The sequence below is a fragment of the Heteronotia binoei genome, chromosome 8 (genome assembly GCF_032191835.1).
Source record: "Heteronotia binoei isolate CCM8104 ecotype False Entrance Well chromosome 8, APGP_CSIRO_Hbin_v1, whole genome shotgun sequence".
Classification (NCBI taxonomy): Eukaryota; Metazoa; Chordata; class Lepidosauria; order Squamata; family Gekkonidae; genus Heteronotia; species Heteronotia binoei.
In genome coordinates, this window is record NC_083230.1 from 59,372,831 (window position 1) to 59,395,240 (window position 22,410).

The 22,410-nt window shown below is 39.0% G+C and overlaps 1 protein-coding gene across 1 annotated transcript in view; it reads left to right on the forward strand.

Moving 5' to 3' along the window:
- The window catches only part of OTOGL (otogelin like), a 205,828-nt gene that overhangs the window by 111,409 nt on the left and 72,009 nt on the right, over positions 1-22,410 (forward strand). The window contains exons 32-37 of the mRNA XM_060245136.1: positions 7,036-7,203; positions 8,969-9,247; positions 10,387-10,504; positions 12,449-12,528; positions 13,482-16,069; positions 21,520-21,697. Coding sequence (XP_060101119.1) covers positions 7,036-7,203; positions 8,969-9,247; positions 10,387-10,504; positions 12,449-12,528; positions 13,482-16,069; positions 21,520-21,697 — 3,411 coding nt within the window. The remainder of the gene's footprint in view (positions 1-7,035; positions 7,204-8,968; positions 9,248-10,386; positions 10,505-12,448; positions 12,529-13,481; positions 16,070-21,519; positions 21,698-22,410) is intronic.

Genomic DNA, 22,410 nt, shown 5'->3' on the forward strand with positions numbered 1-22,410 from the left:
TAATTCCACCTTTCCTCCTTGAATTTTTAAAAGCTGTTTATATGATAACCACTTCTTTTCTTTAATATCTGAATACAATTTTATTACTTCTGTTGGCACAATTCAAAGCGGTCTCCTCTTCTCTCCATATCTTTTATATTTTGACCAAGTATTTAACAAATTACTTCTTATATAATGATGTGAGAAGAAGCCGTCCATCTTATTTTCCCCATAGTACATGTAAGCATGCCATCCAAAACCATTTCTATGACTTTCTAATGCTAGTAATTTTCTATTTAATAATGTCATCCATTCCTTAATCCACACCAGACTCACTGCATCATGATACACCTTTAAAATAGTTAGCTGAAATCCGCCTCTTCCTTTCGCATCTGTCAGGATTTTCATTTTGAATCTTGGTTTTTTCCCATACAAATTCTGAAAGTTTTCTTTGCCATTTATTAAATTGTTTGTTGTCTTTCACTATTGGAATTTGAAACAGGAACATAATTCTCGGTAAGACATTCATCTTAATTGCAGAAATTCTGCCCAGTATAGACCAATTCAATTTATTCCATTTTATCAAATCTCCATCAATCTTACGCCAGAGTTTCTCATAATTATTTTTGTAGAAATCAGTATTTTTGTTGTTATTTTCACACCTAAATATTTTACTTTAGAGGTAACTTCACACTCTGTTAACCTCTTTAGTTCTTCCTGTTTGCTCTTTAACATATTTTTGCACAAAATTTTCGATTTTTCTTTGTTTATATAAAAGCCTGCCAATTCTCCATATTCTTGTATCTTACAAAGCAACAATGGTGTTACATGAGTGGGATTTTCACTAATAAACATTACATCATCTGCAAATGCTCTGTACCTTTTCCCCATTAAATCTGCATTTATACAGAGCCTTGCTTGTTATTCAAAATATATCGCCTTTACCATTCTTATAAAATCTTCTCCCAGTCTCAGTTTCTCCACGACTGCAAACATAAAGTCCCAATGCACATTATCAAATGCTTTCTCTGTGTCTGCAAAGAATAATGCTACTTCTTTTTCAGGATGTTTCTCATAATATTGAATAACGTCTATAACTGTTCTGATATTATCTCTAATTTGTATTCTGGGAAGAAATCCTGCTTAGTCTTCCTTAATAAAACTGCTCAAATGCTGTTTAAGGTGTTCTGCCAGAATTCTTGCATATATTTTATAGTCATTGTTAAGTAATGAAATTGGTCTATAGTTTTTTACATTTGTAGCATCTCTGTCTTCTTTAGGTAGCAACGAAATTTCTGCTTCTTTCCATGTGTTGGGAATTTTTCCATCTGTTCTTATAACGTTCATCAGTTTCTGAAGTTTTGGTAATAACGCCTCTGCGAGAATTTTATCAAATTTTGCCGTAAAGCCATCTGGACTGGGTGCTTTTCCTAACTTCGTTGAGTTAATCTCTCCTCTTTCAATTGGTTTATTCTACACCTTCTCCATGTTTTCTGTTAAGGGATTTACCTTAATTTTTGGTAGATACGCATCAATTTTTTTTTCTATCCACGCTTTGATTTTTAAATAACTTGGCGTAGTATTTATAAAATTCCCTTTTAATTCCTTCATGATCAACAATATCCTTTCCTTCCAACATGATTTTGTTAATTACTTTTTTCTCCCTTCTTTTTTTCATTTGCCAAGCCAGATATTTTCCAGGTTTATTCGCTCCTTCAAAAGATTTCTGTTGGAGCCTTTTTAAATTCCATTCCACCTCTTTATTCAACAAATGTCTCAATTGGCTTTGTAATATTGTAATCTCTCTTATAATTTTCTTTTTCCCAGGTCACTTTTTAAGTTCTTTCTCCTTTTTTCCAATTTCTTTCTGAATGTCCACCATTTGCTTATTTTTGGCTCTTTTATGTTTATTATTCAATGTAATTAAAATGCCCCTCATTACCACATTGTAGGCATCCCACACAATTTGAAATTGAGTGCCCTCATTTTCATTTATTTGGAAGAAGCATTTAGTTTCCTTTTCCAGAGACACCACTATCTCCTGTTTCTGTAGCAAATCCTCATTTATCTGCCATCTTGGAGTCTTTTCCCCTGATTTTGTAGACCACATTATTGGATTGTGGTCTGCTCCTATTTTAGGAAGTATCTCTATTTTCTTTGTTAATAGTCCAAGATCTTTCGTAGTCCATATCATATCAATTCTCGAAAAAGAGTTATGCCTTGCTGAAAAATAAGTATAGTCCCGTTCTTTGGGGTTTAGTTCCCTCCAAATGTCTTCTAGGCTCTCTTGTTTTACCAGCTCAAAAAATGACTTTGGTAATTTTCCTTCATTATTTTTTTTCCAGACCTATCCAAAATATTTTTAACTGTCCCGTTGAAGTCTCCCATTATCATTATTTGTTCATACATCACTTGGTCTAATTGTTGCATAATATCATTTAAAAAGAATCTTTTGCTCCATTTGGGTCATATACTCCCAACAACAAAGTTCTTTTAAAGTTCAACGTCACTTCCACCGCAATATATCTACCATTATCGTCTTTAAAAATTAATTTTGGGTCTAATTCTTGTTAAAAATAAAAACAACCCCCCTTTTTTTCTCCTTGGCCAATGAACAAAATTCTATCCCAAGTTGTTTATTCCACAAAAATTTATAATCCGTTTGTTTGATATGTACTTCTTGCAGACAAATTATGTTACATTTTTGTTTCCCAATCCAATGAAAAGTTGCCCTTCTTTTTTGTGGTGAATTTAGTCCATTTATATTCCAAGATATTAATTTGTAATCCATAATGGTTTTTATTCTTGATCTGTTCCCCCAAATTCCTGATCTGATCTGATCCCCCCAAAACTTTGTCATTTCCTGGGTATTTGTGATGGTAATTCTCTGTCCTTTATATTCAAAACTTAAACCTTCTGGGAGTATCCATCTGTATCTCATTTCATTTTCTCTCAGCTTTTCTGTCAACTTTTTATAGAGTCTCCTGTCGCTGATGACTTTCCTTGGCAATTCTTTCATGATTCTTACACTACTGCCATCCACCTCCAGTGTGCTCTCAGATTGTTTACTCAGAACCTTTCCCACCATATCTCTTGTCACAAATCTGACTGCCACATCTCTTGGTAGTTTGTTTCTTCTGGCATATTCTGAATTTACCCTGTAGATGCAGTCATAGAGATGATTAGTTTCATCTGGGTCTCCATCTAAAAATTCAGCAATAATTTTTATTATATATGTCCTTAAATCAGTCTCAATAGATTCAGGTACCCCTCTTAATCGTATCTAATTTTCCATTAGTTTACAGTTCAATAGTAATGCTTTCTCCTGCGTTTTTTTGAATAATCCACTGTGTCTATTCTTGTACCTTGGTCTTTCACCTTTTCTTCCACCTCTTGAAATTTCTTTATTGCTGCTTGATAATCTTTTCTAAGACCTTCAATTTCTTTTTAAATTTCTTTTTAAACTTCTTTTGTAACCTCTTCTGCACTGGACTCAATGTCTTTTTTATTTCTTTATTTCTATTTTTGTCTCCTTTATTATCTTTACCAATCTTGCTTCCATAGCATTCATTGCCTCCTGCCATTTGGCCATTTTTGCTTCTTCAAGTGGCCCAGCCTTGTTTGAATCTGCTTTGTTGCTGATTTTTGCACAGACATCACTATTTGCCCATTGCTTAAATAGGCTCCAAAGTTGACCTCTCACATTCAGTTTTCAAATACGCAGTCTTATAGATTGGACCATGCCCTTTTATATGAACCCAAAATTGCCGTTCCCTGATGTTCCTAAGTCCAGATATTAATTTTTTAAAATTTTTATTCCTTCAAAATGGCGTCTGCGGCTTTTCTGCCCTTTAAAAAAAATTTCCTTTTTTCTCCAGAACTGCACCAAAGTTCATTCTGAACATATAATCCAATAGATTTCACCTTTTAATAGTGATATCTGCCAGCTCCACTATTTTTTAAAGTCCTGTTTTCTTTTAATTAATTTTTAAAATTTTGACCTTCTTTTAATGACTGCCAATACTTCTCTATGCTTTAAAGTCCTAGAAAGGGCTGGGAGGCTTGCTGTTTTCCCTTCTCTTAATGGTTACTTCCTTCCTTTCTTGCCACAAAGTCTTGTTTTCAATGGTTAAGAAGTTTCATGTTATTTCTATGACACTATTTCCTGTATTCACCAAGTCAGCAATTCTCTTTGGAGGGGGTTGTCTGCTCTCAACCACAAGTATTCAAAACAATAATTGTTTTTCCTCTTTTAATCTTATTCCTCCAATTTCACCAGTCCCCAAAATACCCCCTCCTTTATCTTCCTTAGTTTAAGATGATATAATTGGATCCAGAGCTTTGTTTTTATTTTAAATTAGTCTTATATTAGTCCCGGAGTGATAGATATAGATCTTTTACCTTCAAAGCCGATATCCTTCTGCACACTGCTCTTTTCGAAGATAGATGTTAATCAGTCCCAAAGAAGCTTTGAATCTTGGTGAATTTAAGTCAACTTAATGACCTCAGAAATCCTCTGTAGATGATTGAATGCAGTCCTTCTCCGGAGACTCTTCAAAGCCAAAAAGGAACCCCACTGGAGTCCCTCGTCAGCCAAAGTAAATCCCCTCAGAACTTAATATGCATATCTTGGCCTTCTCCCTGCCTGGAACAAGTATGCAGCAGGTGTTACAATCACGTTCTCTGCCCAGAACAGAGGCTCTGGTCTGAGAAGCAGCTCAATCCGCCATGACCAAAACCCGGAAGTCTCCCCCTTAAACCTATTTTCTTGATGGGAATAACTTCCATGTTCAGGGTTGTCTGAACTTAATGCCCTATCTGTAGATAAGAACTTCTGCATCTTCCATAGCAATAAACTGGTGTTGCATACTGACCCAGCATTTATCCCTAAGAAAAAGTCCTCTTTCCACAAGTCAGCAGAAATGTTTCTGCCCTCCTAACCCCAAACATCCCCAGGAAATGGAATAGCATTGCCTGGATATGAGGAGGGCTCTGAGGTTTTATATGGACAGAACCAAAGCATTTAGGAAGACCGATTCTATGTTTGCTTCCTTCAGAAGGGCATCCTTGGAAACTAAGATCTCTGTATCAATCTTGGATAGTGAGGTACAGGGTTCCACTCCTTAGATTATTCATTAAAGGAAATGATTCCCCAATGGGGGTCACTGCCTGTTCACTCAGGAGGCAGCCATTTCAGCAGTGTGTATGACTTTCCCTTCCTTGGAAGTATTGTGTAAAGAAGCACCCTGGAGGTCAGTACATACCTATACACATCACTATTGCATTGATAAGTGGACATCAACAGGTACTTCCTTTGACTGCAGGTTACTTCAGCAAATCATGACACGGCAACTGTTTGCAAGTGGATTTTACTATTCTTACGCAGTAAAAATCCAGCTGCAAAGCACACTATTTAGTGTGTGTAAATGCACCCAGAGTGAATAGTTACTAGCCAACCTATGGATACACTGTTTTTCTACATCCCATTAATGAAGATGGCCCCACTCTTGATCATTGGACAATGTAAAGTTTGTTCACTTAACAGAAATTTCCCTTGTCAGTGGTCCAAGTGTGGGGCAATTTTATCGACCAGGAATTACAGTCCCAAAGGGATACCCCAGAATTGTCAAGATCTCTTGCTATGTTATTTTGCTGATGTTATTTTAGGCTTCTTGTTTGCCTCACAAATATTGTGTCTACCTTGTATTGAAACTAAGACACGAGCCCCATCGTTAGAACAGCACAAGCTGGCTGTCAAGGATAAAGATATCTTGGGGAGTGTGTAACTATTTGACTTTTTTGCGAGAACTAATTGTCTTGCTAAGGCATGCTTTTGCTTGAATTCTGGTGGGCCGATAACGACTACAGATAAGGTATGTAACCTGTGGGCATCCTATCCCACCTCAGTTGAGACACTTCCCTGGAAGTGTCGGTCATCTATCATTCAAAATAAATACATATCACGACCACATGGAGAATGTTTTTATTGAAGATAGCAGCAGAGCTGACAAGAGTGGAATTCTGGGACCAGTCCAGCCATATGGTTTCAGGCTTTCAATAGTTCAAGTCCAGTGGGTTTTCTCCCCTGTGTCTTCATGTTTTACATGTTAGCAGGGGTGGCCAACGGTAGCTCTCCAGATGTCTTTTGCCTACAACTCCCATCAGCCCCAGCCAGCATGGCTAATGGCTGGGGCTGATGGGAGTTGTAGGCAAAAAACATCTTGAGAGGTATCGTTGGCCACCCCTGTGTTACTGCATTTGATTTCATATTTATGGCTGTCTGGAGTTAAGGGTGTTTTATAGTTATGGGAATTGGATGGCTTCTGAACTGATTCGGGAGATTGGAGGGGAAGCTTCTTGCATCTGGAGTATCCAAAAAAGTCTAATGACCCTGCCTGTCTCCTGGGTGGAGCTTCTTCCCATTATTGAGGAATGCCCCATCCAAAATCCTCTAAGCAGGGCAATTCATGATAAGTGTACAAACTTCCCACTTACTAATAGCTCTGCTTGTTAGACTGTTTTACAATTCAAGTACATAAAAGAATCAGACTGATATGAGGTACAACATAAAAATAATAAGATATTAATCATTGGTTTAGTAGTATTTTGGAACTGTTCAGTTGGCAGATCAGGTTTCAAGGTCAATAAACAGTAGAGTTTTGGCAAAATCTGCCCAGATATGAAAAAGTTACTGTGAAGGAATTTAATATTCAGAATCCCAGTAAAGTGAAGATCCACACGTGATATGCCAGATAATATGAAAGCAGCACTAGGTCTCAAGATGAGAACTGAACATCAGAGTTGGATTTCTAACTCTGGAACATTTAGCCAGCAAACAGCAGACTGGAAAAAAAAGGACCTTGCCAGGTCAGGAGAGGTTTTGCTGGCAAACTAGTCCAGTTTATGTTCTTTGGTGCTTTTTGAGAGGAAATTGGTAGGGCAGGAACCAGTACAGATGAGTTCTAGGATGCATCAGAGGCAACATCAATGAGCTTTTAAATCTTTTAAATTGTTTGCTTTCCTTATGCTTTTAATATTTTATTATTTCCCCCCTAGGCCTTGGAGAAGGACCATATATTTTGGCAAGCTATGGTCAAAATGACACAGTTATAGGAGTCAACATCAGCAGCAGAAAGATATTCCCTTTGCCTAGAATTAGTATGAATAGAAATGTATATTTTAACTTCATGCTAACTCCAGGACTTTTTAAAGATAAACTATTGTGTGAGTATATTTTCAGAATGGAGTATAATTAAGCCTCAGGTTTTGGAAATTGCAAAAAATGTGACTTTTTCAACATCACAGCTTAGTTTTCTGACATACTTCCTAAAATTTGGATACATTTAGATATGATAGTCCTAATGACAAAAGTGTAGGAGAAATTATTACTATGTGCAGTTGAAGGAAGAGAAAAATGTTTTAACTGTTAAAGAGACTGCTTTTATTTCTGCATTATTAATATTTTTGTTTAAATGTTTGTTTTTACTTTCTCTATAGTCATAAAATAAAAGTATTTTTGTCCATATATAAAAGTATTGGTTGTATTCAGACATTACAGTAAATTTCAACTTATAAATTATGGTTTGATTAAATTCCAGTTTATTGAATGTAGGCTGCCTAACAAACTGTTGGGTTTCAAACAATGCTTTGAAACAGGTTTGTTAAATGTTGTTTTATAAAGTTTGACCTGTCTAAATTAGAAAATCAAATTTCCCCCCCAGTAACCTGATGCCTCCTGCGTACAGTGAAGGAAGCACAAAGTATCAGAAATCCCATCAGCTCTAGCTGCATTTAACTATCTTTATGACTTTGTAGGAGCCCCGTGGCACAGAGTGGTAAGCTGCAGTACTGCAGTCCAAGCTCTGCTCACGACCTGAATTTGATCCCGGCAGAAGCTGGGTTCAGGTAGCCAGCTCAAGGATGATTCAGCCTTCCATCCTTTTGAGGTTGGTAAAATGAGTACCCAGCTTGCTGGGGTAAAGTGTAGATGACTGGGGAGTGGGTAATGGCAACCCACCCCAATAAAAGTCTGCCAACAAAATGTCATGATATGGGCTCCCATCCAGCTACTAACCAGGACTGATGCTGCTTAGCTTCTGTGATTAGGTTAGCCTGGGCAATACATGTCAGGGCAGCCAAATAATATAATCTGGGAAGTCTTTAGCAGGAATTCCAGTTTAGAGACTGGAAAGCAGATAAGAAGCTGACGTGCAAAGATTTACATACAAACTGTGCTCTGCTACATACATTTTGATGGCCTAACCAAGGTTTGTGTAACAAGCTGTGGCTTAAACAAAAGACAGCTTATTGAGCTGTTTGAATGCTACTATTCTTTTCTTGATCAAGGGAAGAAGCATAATATAATTTTAAAGTTGACTGGCAATTATGCAGGTTTTTTTGCAAGTGTTCCAAAATACACTACTATATTTAATATCTTGACTTTCATATAACGAAAAATTAGTGAATTTTCAGACTGCCTTGCCCCAACAAGGAGATACAGTATTTAAAATAGATTCTGGAAGATCTTACTGAGCACCAGCTGGGAATATAATAGTCACTATCTTTATATAAATGAAACCCAAAATCTGAGCTAGTATGGGCATAGAATGGAATACAATGATCCCTATGAAAAGGAATATTTTAAATATATTGTTAGCAGATGTTTAGATAATTTGGCCAAAACCACCCTGGCACAAAATAATTTATTATTAATATATATATAACAACATATGATGCTGTCCATGCTGTTTGACTATTGGTCCACCTTGCCCACTATTATTAAACTATCTGGTAACAGTTCTCTAGTGTTCTCTTTGCCACAGAAAGGTTACTTGAGATTCTTTAACTGATGATGCTAGAAACTGAACATAGGCCTTTCTGCATGAAAAGTGTGAGTTCTGACAATGATTCTTCTGGTGTATTGGATGTGAATTTTAGTTTTTGATACTGGAATCTTACTACTCCTTGCTTTGTATTTCATTTGTCACAGCTCCATCTCTGGTTTCCCTTGAGTCTGCTGAAAGACCTAACTACTTTCTGTATGTCCATGACAATGGAAGTGTTTGCTTAGAACAGTGGGAAACAAGTGCATCATTTCATAAAAGAGCCACTTTCTTCCATCATCAGGGCCTTTGGATCCCAGGTTACAGTGCCTTTGAATTGCATAGCAAAAAAGGATTTTTCATTATACTCACTACAACTGGTGTGAAAGTATCAAAATATGATTACTCTGAAGAATTCAAACGTTCAAGCAGCTTCAGCATAGAGGGTAAATGTTGTATAATCTAGGGATAGTAATATACTAATATGCCACTCCTTATATTAGAACATGTGGCTTTTTCACACATATTGGGCAACTCTTGAAGCCCCCCACTGCCCCATTGACTGGCTTGGAGAAGACATTTGTCTCTTTAAATCACTTATCCAAGCCAGGCCAGCCAGCAGTTTGGAGAATACATTTAAAGTTAAAGTTGATTTCTTTCCACCTCTCCCATCAACCAACCAACCTTCCTTCCTTCCTTCCTTCCTTCCTTCCTTCCTTCCTTCCTTCCTTCCTTCCTTCCTTCCTTCCTTCCTTCCTTCCTTCCTTCCTTCCTTCCTTCCTTCCTTCCTTCCTTCCTTCCTTTGACATTTATTCTATGTGGCTCTTGCATTAAGCAAGTTTGGCCACTCCTGTATTAGAGTATGAATTGCTACTGTACAACTACCGCATAAAAACTATAGATATGAGTCCCATGGAACCATAAAGACTAACAGAATTGATTCAAGCATAAAGTTTTGAGACTCAAAGTTCACTTAAGTAGATCTGATATGTAAGTGTACCAGGCCCAGTTTATATATACAAGGGCAATGCAATGATGATGCAGTTACAAAAAGAGGACAAGAAAAGATCCAACACTATCCATTCATTTAGGATAGGGTGTGAAAAATGAGAGGTCCCTGTTAAAACTTGACTGAGAATGTTGAACTTCTTGATGAAAGCTAATGCAGCAATTTCCCTTTGCATTCTTTCTATGAAGTTCTTCTGTAGAAAACAGCGACATGGCTTAGAGTTAGACATCATTCAAAACTAATAACAAATTACGGGTAGACACTATAAATATGAGCCAGAGGGATTCTCAGGCTAGTGTACATACTCTTCATCCCTTCTCTGCTCTTTTCCTCATATGTGTGGCTAGTTAACCAAAGCTTTCTGGATGTATGGCAAATGATAGTTCATTACATCCAAACAAGCTATAATTACATCCTTCCTTCCAAACCAGGATTTAATCCTGTATTAGAATCCTCCAGATTCATTACAGATTCATTCACATAATAACCAGTTTATGGCCTCTACTAGCAATTACATTCATATTATAAAAGTTTGTATCCATTTGTGAAAGTTTTTTTTTTTTGGTTGATTCTTAGAGCTTCATACAGCAATACCTTACAGAAGAATGTGTGAGTGGAGATATGAACCTTGTTCAAGTCCTTGTGTTGAAACATGCAGTGATCCTGAAGGAATAGCATGTAAATTTCTCCCACCGTGAGTTCAATGAAACTGTAAATAGTTGTAATAATTAACGAAGCTAGTGCACTGAATAATTTTCTGCTGTATGCCTAACTAGTGGTGGTGGAAAGTACCATCAATTCACAGCCAACTTATGGCAGCCTTGGAGGGTTTTTAAGACAGGAGACATTCAGAGGTGGTTTGCATTGCCTTTCTCTGTGTAGCATCCCTGGACTTCCTTGGTGGTCTCTCTTAAAACATAAAAGAACGTAAGAACACAAGAGATGCTATGTTGGATCATGCCATGGCCCATCCAGTTCAACAGTCTATGTCATACAGTGGCCAAAACCTAGGTGCCCAAAAGAATTGGAGCAAAGATGGTGCTGGCTTCTCCAGGGGATAATGAGGGCTGCTGGGGGCGTGCCAAAGCCTCTGGTGCCTGGCTGCCTGCCTGCTTTCCTAATCCAGAGATTGTTATGCAGCTGTACCTATTATTCAATGGACAAGGTAGGTAGGAAGGAAGAGAGGGAACTCTCAGAAAGGTTCAGGAGCAGTGCTCCTGTGAGCTTCTGCTGAATCTGAGGCCAGTTAAAATGTATCTTAATGTATAGAATATTCTATATTGGATCAGACAGTTCTAAAGGGGAGATTATTTCCTCCACTTCTTTCAAAACTAGGAAAGTGTTGAGGGCCCAAGAGATCATGTGCTTAACTGAATGTGCATATTTCTTGACCTCATAAGGCAGAAATGGTTGGGAATGGATTTTTGTTTCAAGATCAGAGAGATCCCATGTTGGAATATTCATGGGATCTATCATTTCACTTGCTTCCTGCTCATGGTGTGGCTTGAGTGTGTGTAAATTTGGGATGGAGTATATTTGCTTGAGACATGTTCGAATCTCCTTCTGCATATACGTTTGTGGGAGAAGAATTGTTTGCACAGACTCATGAGTACTGGATCCACATTAGAACCTTATTTATTAAAACAATTTTATACTACCTTTCTTTACCTCATGGTGAACGAAGGGTGCTTATCTTTACCATGATTCAATGGTTAGGGTTTCCTAACAGGAAGATCCTGGTAGCTGTGAAGCCCACCATGTGCCTCTTTGACGGTGCCCATGTTGGCTGGTCAAGGCCTGTGGAGATGGTGTTTCTCACCCCCAGGAGATATTATCAATTTATTTTTGTCCTCAGGGATATTCCTAGTGGGGTTGAAGGAGGCAGTGGTGCGTCTGCTCTTTAAAAAGCCGTCATTGGACTCTGCAGTCCTTGCCAACTACTGCCTGATTTTGAATCTCCCGTTTCTGGGGAAAGTGGTTGAGAGAGTGGTGGCTGAGCAGCCCCATGCCTTCTCGGATGATGCCTCCATCCTGGATCAATTCCAGTCTAGTTTGCACCCTTGTCTTGGGATGGAGACCGCACTGGTCGCCTGTATGGATGACCTCCTGAGACACCTGGATCAAGGTGGGTTGGTGCTGCTGTTGCTTCTGGACTTGACAGCAGCATTCAACATGATCAGCCATGATCTTTTGACCCACTGCCTTGCTGATGTAGGGATATGGGGGACCGTTTTACAATGGCTTTCTTCCTTTCTCCATGTTCAGGGACAGGGGATATCACTTGGGGAGAGGATGTCTCCATGATACCTGCTAGAATGCACAGTGTCATGGGCAGGGGCGATCCGCTCTCTGATGCTGTTTAACATCTATATGAGTCCCCTGTCCAGTTGGTCCAGGAGTTTCGGCTGGGCTGCCATCATCTGTTGTTGGGTGGATGGATAGACTCCCCCTCAGATATTCTGGACAGGGCATGAGAGGTTGTGTCTGGATGGTTCCTGTTATGAGCAAATTATAGCTTAAGAGCAGAATTCAAGTATCCAAAGAATCATCTGCATCTTAGCTGAATCATGTATTTTGAATTATGTAAAAATGCATGTATTTGAAATAATTATTTTGTTATCTTTTTAAAATTTTGTAGAGTTGAAGGATGCTTACCATATTGCCCTAAAGATATGATTCTCGATGAAGTCACACTTAAATGTGTTAACCCAGAAGACTGTAAGTGTTCACTACATCTTTTTCCTGGATCACTACAACAATGAACCATGTACTGATTATTGACAATATTTTAATCATGTTGAGTTGAATCCTGCCATTTCACTCAGCTAATAGTTCATCCAGCACAATGAACCTTCCTACCATGCAAGATGCTTTTCCACTGATGCAAGAAGACACCTTGTACTAGAGCAACCATTAGTTGAGTGGAATTGTGGGATATACTCATACTGTAGTGTTCATATTCTGTGTTTTTTTGAGGATTTTAAATTGTGCTATATAATATCAATATTTTTTAATAAAATATACTTAATGCGCTTTCTAAAAAAGAAATTTTGGTTGATCAGCCTGTGCACTGTTATGCCACATTGTCTTAAATCCCAGTGAACTGATTCAGGTGGGTAGCCATGTTGGTCTGAAGTAATAGAACAAAGTTTGAGTCCAGTGGCACCTTTAAGACCAACAAAGTTTAATTCTGGGTATAGTGAGACCTCTAGGTAAGTATATGCAGGATTGAACTGGGTATAGTGAGACTTCTAGGTAAGTATATGCAGGACTGAACTATTAATTTCAAGACAAAAGTCCACCTCATGTGTTAATAATTTTTTGGCCAGTTAAATGATTTTCAAAATATTTATTAAATGTACTGCTGCTGAGATAGATATATCTAAAAAGTATATTAAGACAGTTGGAACTACTTTTGCTATTCTCTCTAACCATCAAGGGCAATGCAAGGGCAACACATCATCTGATGAACTGTATGCCCAAAACAGTGCTGAACATTCAGTTACTTTCAGTGGATTTCTGCATGCAGCACTAGTGCTGTGCACAGGGTCCTGATACTGCATCTTGCTGGGTTTTTTTAGGAAGCTTAGCTTGAATTGATCCCTATTCCCCTTCCCTTCCCTTCCTTTTCATTGTCATTGATTTAATGGTAAGGTTTATTCTCTTTACAGGCATACCTATAAAATCCACAGAATCTGTTTTTGTCACCAAATGGACCACAGAAATATTTTCTCAGATGTCTACAATGTTTGTTACTGAAGGGGTTGAGCCAGCACACATTAATCTAACTACCAAAATGACAATTGAAGAAGTTACAAAGCTAAAAGGAACAAATGCTACAGAAAAACTACTTACAGATTCAGCTGCATCAAGCATGTATTTACCTGATTTTCCACCAGTTCCAGATCAACCTTCTGAAGTCAGCTACAGCACTACAAGCCCACCAGTGCTACTTAGACCTATATCCCCAACAGCTTCAAAAGTCACAGCAGTAACCTTAAAAGAAACATCATATAGCATAACTCCCTCATTCTCTATCTCGCCTCCTTCATCTCTAGTTGTATCATCATTTCCTGCTTTTCCTTTAATAACCACAGCATCTACTGTACCATTAGAATATGCAACCTCTTTGTCTATGTTAGCCACTCTACCACTTGGACCAGATGGTATTAAAATTCCTACAAGCATCTTAACTACCAGAAATCTTGCAACAAGCCAGTCTCAGACGTCAGGGGCAGCCACACAATCTTTATTAACTGAAAAAATGTCTTATTCAAGTCCCAAGTTATCTTCAGGTTCACCTTCAATACAAACGTTTTCTGTGACTTCAAAAAGTAGGTCAACTGAGACTCCTCCTCTTATTTATTCATTTTCTCTTTCTGAGCTAACTACATCTGAGAGTCCCTTATTTACTTCTAGATTTACTACATTTGCAACAAGTCCTCGTCACACTACCACAGCTTCAGATATGGTGACGATACAACCTGCCTCACAAATATCAACTGGTACTTTCATGCCCACGTCTGCATCTCTAAAAGTACTCATGACCCCTTCTGGACATATTGTACCCTTAATTACAAAACATGTTTCTGCTTTTGAAGATAAAATCAGGACATCATCTTCAATTGTTGAAAGGACACCTACATCCATATGGTCTTCACTGAGTCCCAAAGAGGCATACATGATGCCTACATTAGTGCCTCCTCCGATTACAACACAAAGACCCAAAGCAACTGGAGAAGTCACAATTGTCTCAAAGAGCTTTCATATAGGGCCTTCTACAGCATCTCTTCCAGGCATTCCCCAAACCTCTAAAACATCAAGTAAGCATACATTACACACTGATTTATCTCCAGTATCAACTGTTCATGGAAGTTCAGCAGAATTTGCTAGAACTAGAGCTTTACCTAGTAGTGCCTCAACATTACCTGTAACAATTTCATATGATACACCACAAACAACATCTAAAGCAACTGTACACTTGTTTGATCTACACACAAAATTAAAAACTGCTTCGGTGATGAAAAGTTTGGACACTTTTCCAACTTCTACAGAGTCTCCAGGAACCTTATCTGCTTTTACAAGTCCATCGACATTACTCACACTGCTATTAACAACAAGATCTTCTGCTCCTCAGACTTCTGCCTCAGAAACTCATTCTGAAAGTTCATCAGCTATTCCCACAATTAGTGCAAAGTCTGCTGTAAAACCAGCAGGCACTCACATACAGATGCCGGTCATATCTTTAGGTATGCATACTACCTCAAGGAGCCCAGGATCATATCCTGCATCTTTTCCTCCAGTTATTCCTTTATTAACTTCAAGCACAGGTATCTCTGCAACAGATACTGCATCATTACTTCCTCCTGAGATTTCAGATATGACAATACAACCATTAGGAACAAGAAGTTCCTCTTTGGTTTCACCAGACAATAGGACAATATCTTCAATATCAAGTGGTCTGGACACTAAGTCTGCAGAGACAGCACTGACATTTTGGAATACTACATCAGCCTCACCTGACATAACTGAAAAGTATTCCCTTAGGTCCCCAGTACCTTTATTAGTTTCCTCTGCCAGCACAATAGTTCCTAGTCAAACTGTGCAAGTCACTGACCTATCTTCTATCACTTTTGAACTTTATACAACTATTACTACAGTCCCAGTTCCTGCAACCTCCCAGATATCTGCATATGCTCCAAGCTCTACTTCGTTTACACACAAGCCCTCCATAGAGGCATTCGGAACTACAGCCATAAAAATGGATGAAATTACAGTATCAGATTTGGCAAAGCTAAATGCAACCTCTATTGGGAAAACTGCATATGTCTTAGAAAGTAATCAGACCTCAGAAGTTAAAGACCATGTTACAGAGTCTAAATATGTGAGCCCTGAAGAACCTTCACTACTTCCTTTGACAATGTCTCCCATCCAGATGATTCCATCTATAAATGAAAGCAGCACGGCTTCAGTGAAACCAGTCTCTTTTTCTAAAGTGATGGATATAACATCAGACTGGTCTAGAGTTTCACCACCAAAATCAATTAGACCTTACTACAATGTCACTGAACCAGAGCAGGTGAAAATCACCAGCTTGCAGAATGTCACAATAACAGATTCACCTTACTCCACAACAGAGCCTGTGGGAATCCAAACGTCACAAGCTGAAATAGAAATCATGACAACAGAAAGTGTGGAACAAGCTTCATTTGGTACTATGATACATACCTTGATATCTGTGACATCACCAGAATGTACGGTAGGGACATTTTGCCCATTCATTTTTCACTAGAAAATCCTCTTGCAAAATGTTGATTTTAAATGCTATTGTATTAGAATATGCCAAAGAATCCTCAACTTGCTGTCTTTTGTTCAACTTAATATCACTCTTTTTGTGTGTACAAATACATTCCTGGGCATGCTTCTTTCATATTTGCTTATGTTTTTAAGAATTAATACTGGAAGCTACCCTAAAAGTGTACATGTTGAGAGTGCAAGGTTAAGCACTAGAAAGTAATAAGTAGCAGTAATTTCCAGTCTTTGGTGAGTCAGGTTCCCAAATTATGAGTGCATTTCTTTTCCTGGTGAACAAAATGTTCTCTGATTGGTCCATTTGACCAGAATGTAGAATCCTACCACTAAATGAATAATCTTCACCCCAGGTATTCAAATGTACACATGAAATAAGTTACACAAATGTGATAAGTTACACACATTTTATTTGTTAGAATTTTTCCTTCAGAATTTAATATCTTTTGTTGTAGTAGTGCGTTGGAGAGAGTGGACCAGTGTGATTCTGGACAACAAAATGGTCAGAAGAACAGAATATATGATTACAGGAAGGGAGGATCAAATTGTCCAGAAATATATATGTGTGTTTAGAAAAAATGAAATACCCCCCTTGCTGAAATGACTAGCAAATCAATCCCACATCTTTTTTTTTAAATCCTGTACTGAAGGGTTGCAAAGTCCAATTCAAGAAATATCTGGGGACTTTAGGGGTGGAGCCAGGAGTCATTGGGGTGGAGCCAGGAGCAAGGTTGTGACAAGCATAATTGAACTCCAAGGGAGTTCTGGCTATCACATTGAAAGGGACCGCACACCTTTTATATAACTTCCCTCCATTGGAAATAATGAAGGATAGGGGCACCTTCTTTTGGGGCTCATAGAATTGGACCCCCTGGTCCAATCTTTTTGAAACTTGGGGGGCATTTGTGGGAGAGGAACTGGATGCTATGCTGAACATTTGGTGCTTCTTCCCCCCCCCAAACAGCCCCCTAGAGCCCCAGATAACCACAGATCAATTTGCCATTATTTCCTATGGGAATCCATCTCCATAGGGAATAATAGAGTTCCCAGCAGACATTTCCCTCCCCCACCCTGCTTTCTGATGACCCTGAAGTGGGGAGAGGGCCTCCAAACCAGGGGATCCCTTGTCCCCACCTGGGGATTGGCAACCCTACTGTACTGCCTCAGCACATTCCCGCGGGCCCTCTGCAGCTATACAAACCAGAAACATTCTCTTTTTAGTAAATATCCATTTAGTAAATATCAATTTAGTAAACATAACTACATTCACATAACCACATATTTCCCAAGTTTTTCCTGCTACCATGTCTCAGATACAGCTGTTGACGGTGTAGTGCCTGGAAAACTCAACACAGCATTTAGGTTTCACTTGGCAGTCTGCATATAATAAGGACAGCTGTTGTGCAAGAGGAATGCTTATGTGAATTGAGAAATCTTAAACTACATTCCACATTTTGAGGAATTAGCTAAACCAGTTAGCTTCTTAGCCCCTGGTTTTCTTCAAGTATTCAATGCTGACATGTTGGAATTGGTGCTTCTGAAAGCAGGTACCAACCTGGGCAATGACAAGCAGTGAAATGACTTATTGCACATCATACAGATAGCATCTAGTACCAGATAGAAATAGCACCAGGCTAACAGTTTCCTGGGATAATACAAATAAACCCTTTGGGGAGTCTTTTTGTACAGTTGTGGAAGAAAGTACAGAGGGTTATGTCATGACAGGAGGCCTAGCCCTCTGACCTATGCACATTCACTACTGTTGGAATAGACTCTCCACATATACATTTGTATGTGTGTGGGTCTCTTTCTAAATGAGATACTCTGCTTTATCTAATTAAAAAGTATGCTGAAATGTCAAGGCTTGGTTTTAAATGATTCTCATTTTGTAATGGATAGTAGTTCTGGTTTCATTTGGTTCAGTGAGTGTGCGTTAAGGGTGCAGAAAAAAAATTCTGCAAAATTAAGATTCAGGGGTATTAAGGGGCAAAATATTTGGGAGATATCCCCAAATATTGGATTCAGGGGCCAAATCTGATTTGGGAGGTATTTTGGCTATTCCCAAATACAGGTTCCATTATACCCTATGAACCACTGAAGTCTATGGCAAAACAAGGTATAATGAATGGTGGCTGGGGGGGGGGGCAGAGGGTTTGAAAGAGAGGCCCAAATTTGCAGTGAAGACACAGGCACCTCTTTCCAAGAGAACCCCCAAGTTCCAAAAAGATTGGACCAGAGGATCAATTTCCCACCATTGTTCCCTGTGGGCCAACATAGGGTATAATGCATGGCAGCTGGTGAGAGGAACTTTGAGGGAGAGGCACCAAATTTGCAGGGCAGCTTCATGAGCATTTCCACACAGAACCTCAGCATTCCAAAAAGACTGGACCACGGGGACCAATTCTAGATCTTGGATAGTATTGGCAGTACTATTGTTTACTTTACTGACTGTGTAATTTTAATTGATTATTTATTGTATCATATTCTGTTGATTGTTCTAAGTTTTATGATCTGATATTGTGTATTATTGGTTGCTAGCCACCCTGAGCTCGTTATAGGGAGGGCGGGATATAAATCTAATAAAATAAATAAATAGAGGCAATCAAAAAGGGCCCCTTTCCCCTATGATAGGGGGAAACACCCAATGTGATAGGAAACCAATATGATGGGGGAGGGGGAGGAAACCAAGCAGGGGGTTCAATTCAAGGGGCAACCCAAGAGGGTGCTCCAATCCCACCATTGTTCCCTGTGGGCCATTGAAGCAACATAGGGTATAATGCATGGCAGCTGAGGAGAGGGGCACCAGATTTGCCAGGCAGCTTCAGAAGTCTCTCTCCCACAGAACCCCAAAGTTCCAAAAAGCTTAGACGAGGGGATCCAATTCTAGGGGCGATCAAAAAGGGCCCCTTTCCCCTATGATGAGAAAAACTAACCCAAGCTGCAGTCAGATTCTCATAGAAAATCTCTGCAGTCAAGTCAACTGTTTTAAGGGTGCTTGATAGCAAGGAACATGACAGTGCTATGTCCCCTTGCAGAATAAGTGCCACTGTGGCAGTGCCAGTGCTACACACAATACCTTAGCTCAAACTAGAGAATCTCTCTGATTAAACAATCGGGCTGGGGGCTTTCTGCAAGGGCTGTAACACAAAACCAGTGTTCTAAATGCACTAGTGCCAAGCAGCAGAGATGAGTCATGGACTTTCTGCATGCAATGCAGCTGCCTGTTGAACCACATCCCTACAGAAGAAATTCCTGTGTGGAATCTTTCAACCCTCTATTTGTTGTTGGTCATTGAAAGAAAATCTTAAACACTAGGGCACTTGGGTTTTAGAAGAAGCCTTTGAAAAATCAAGGCTGCTCAAGGGGAGTTTTAACTTATGTGCCAATGCATTGCAAATTTTTCCCCTCTACTCCTCTGTTAAAAAGAAGTTAACTTGGAAACCTCTACCTGCATCAAATCAATTTAACCAGAGGAAGCAACACAACACTGAACAACTAACAAAACACCAACAGCATGCTCCACCACAATAAAGGCCAAAATTAACTAAACCCAAACCTGCTTTCAAACTGCAACAACTGTAAAAGGAATCAAATCAGTCAATCAAAGGAAGCAAGCAAAAAAGATTAGCACAACATACATAACAACACAAGCAGCAATTCCCCCCAAGGAACTACACAATTAACAACAGTAAACAAACAATTAAAGTGAATAACAGCAATAAAACATTAACATTTTAAATACAAATATTTTTATACTGTATTTAAAACAAGCTTTTTAAACTTATACAAAATATTAACTTCTAAAGACTAAGCCAACTCCTCCCCTCAACAGAATTCTAACCCTAACTCATCTCAAGCAGGCCACCCACCTTAAACAGGATTAGTAAAGGGACACTTTTTTAAAAAAGGCCTTTTACTTCTCTTAAATCTGTTTTTTAAAAAAACTCCCCAAAACTTACCTGATGATGTCTTCTTCAGACATCACTGTCCAGGAGTCCAGTCTATTTTGGTCCACACAGCTAGGCAGACCAAGGAAGCCAGGGGCCAGCAGCTACACACTCTCCTGCAACCAAACAACCAGCCAGCAATGGAGTCTAGTCACTAGGCAGCAGGACTTTTTAAATGCTCTCAGCCCATGTACACGGCATTTTCAAAAAAATTACACTGCTGTGTGATTGGACAGAGAGCATTTGACTTGCAATTCTGTTGGCAGAATTCCAAGTAAACACTGTTGTTTAGTTACATGGTTGTGCAAATTGCTTTGATTGGCTGGTGGGGACCCCTCTTCAGCTTTTCCTCTCTCCCTGATCCTAGGGAAGCTTTGGAAGAAGCAGGAAAAGCCCAGAAATGGTGGGAAAGGGGGTAAGTCCCTTTAACTTTTAAACCTCTTTCCCACCATTATTTGGGAGCCCTGAATACCACTGAATACTGATTCAGAGGTATTCAGGCAGCCATATTTAGCACCTGAATAACATTAGCGAATCTGATTCAGCTGTATTTGGGGCCGAATATGGCTGAATCAGCAGATATTCGGGACTGTATTTGGTTTGGCTGAACCAAATACACACCCCTATTGTATATACCAGGGGTGGCCAACGGTAGCTCTCCAGATATTTTTTGCCTACAACTTTCATCAGCCCCAGCCAGCATGGCCAATGGCTGGGGCTGATGGGAGTTGTAGGCAAAAAACATCTGGAGAGCTACCATTGGCCACCCCTGGTATATACCATAACCTTAGCATTGTAAACATTGTGCTTTGGAATAGCAGAATGTTTTGGAGGGGCATTGTTAGTAAATGGATTGTAGCACCCATTCACATAGCTGTACATTACAAAAGCTTTTCTGCCATTGACACCTACATTCAGCTATTGATTATGTAATCCCTGAGGAAATCAACACGATAACTATTTCCTGGTCTACTGATCTCTATCAGTTATGCTGTGGTACTAATGGTGTACAGCCACTCTTCATTCCTGTGTGCTGCCTGGTGTCATTAAAAAGCAAAAGCTCTAGGGAATCTTTTTGTGAACATTTTTAAAATGTGATTTCACGTACTTCAAATTCAGCTCAATATTGGCCCAATACCGATCTGTGTCTCTAGAAATGGGTCTGTTCCATGAGCAATATGGGGTAGCAGTGTCGTTAGATATTGATAGGACTGAATGCTGATATTTTACTAAAGCCAGTTTAGCCATCTGCTTACACTGTCATATACTGATGATTTCTATCATAAGACAACTGTTCTACAAGCATACAATTTCAGACCACACTGTTCTTAGTTTGGACTGGTACTGAATGAGATTATCTGTTATCTAGAAAGAGTCTGTATTATATGATAATGATGATATAAAGGTCAGATGCTAATGTTTCAATTTTTCCCTTCTCATTGTTATGGAACAGCCAAGGTATCTTGATCCAGTAGACAGATGTAGTCAGTATGTGTGCATTAATATGGGATGGATGCTCTACAATCTCTCAAGGAACTGTCATAAAAATGTGGAGAAACCTGACTGTGGTTTTCGAGGGATGCCAGTCCAAGTTAATAGTGACAGCTGCTGTCCAGAATGGGAATGCCCTTGTAAGTTTCTATGTGGAGTAAATTATGTTTTTAAATGTGAAAGCTTGAAATTTATGATTGGTATGGATGGCCTGGTTCACTTTCCTTGAAGTGCATGGTGGAGGGAAGAACTATCTGCCTCTTCTTCTACCATGCCAGGGCAGCTGCTGGCAGTAATATGTAAAACTGAGGGCAGAACTGATGACCAAATTTTTATTTAAATTTTTAGAGAGAAGCAAACATATATATTGAAAAGGGAAAATGAGGCAATATACAGAGACATTGTTGTATCTGCTGTCTGTGCAAGCTCTTATTGGTAAACTATTTCTTTTCCTTCCTCTAAAAGTTGCCTCAACAGTTACAAAATCAGTCACTAGTGTATCTAATAATTTTGTAAAGTATGAAACAGCCATATGATGCTCCTTGAATATAATTATATACTTTACTGTATCTGGTGATTCACAATTCCATAAACTTTAGCACAGTTCAGCAGGGCTTTTTTTTTTTGGTAGCAGGAACTCCTTTGCATATTAGGCCACAAACCCCTGATGTAACCAATCCTCCAAGAGTTTACGGTAGTCCCTGTAATAAAAGCCCTTTAAGCTCTTGGAGGATTGGCTACATCAGGGGTTTGTGGCCTAATATGCAAAGGAGTTCTTGCTAAAAAAAAAAAAAGCCCTGCAGTTCAGTATATGAAATAACTGTAGCCCCTAGTTTATCTTTGTGGTTGCTGT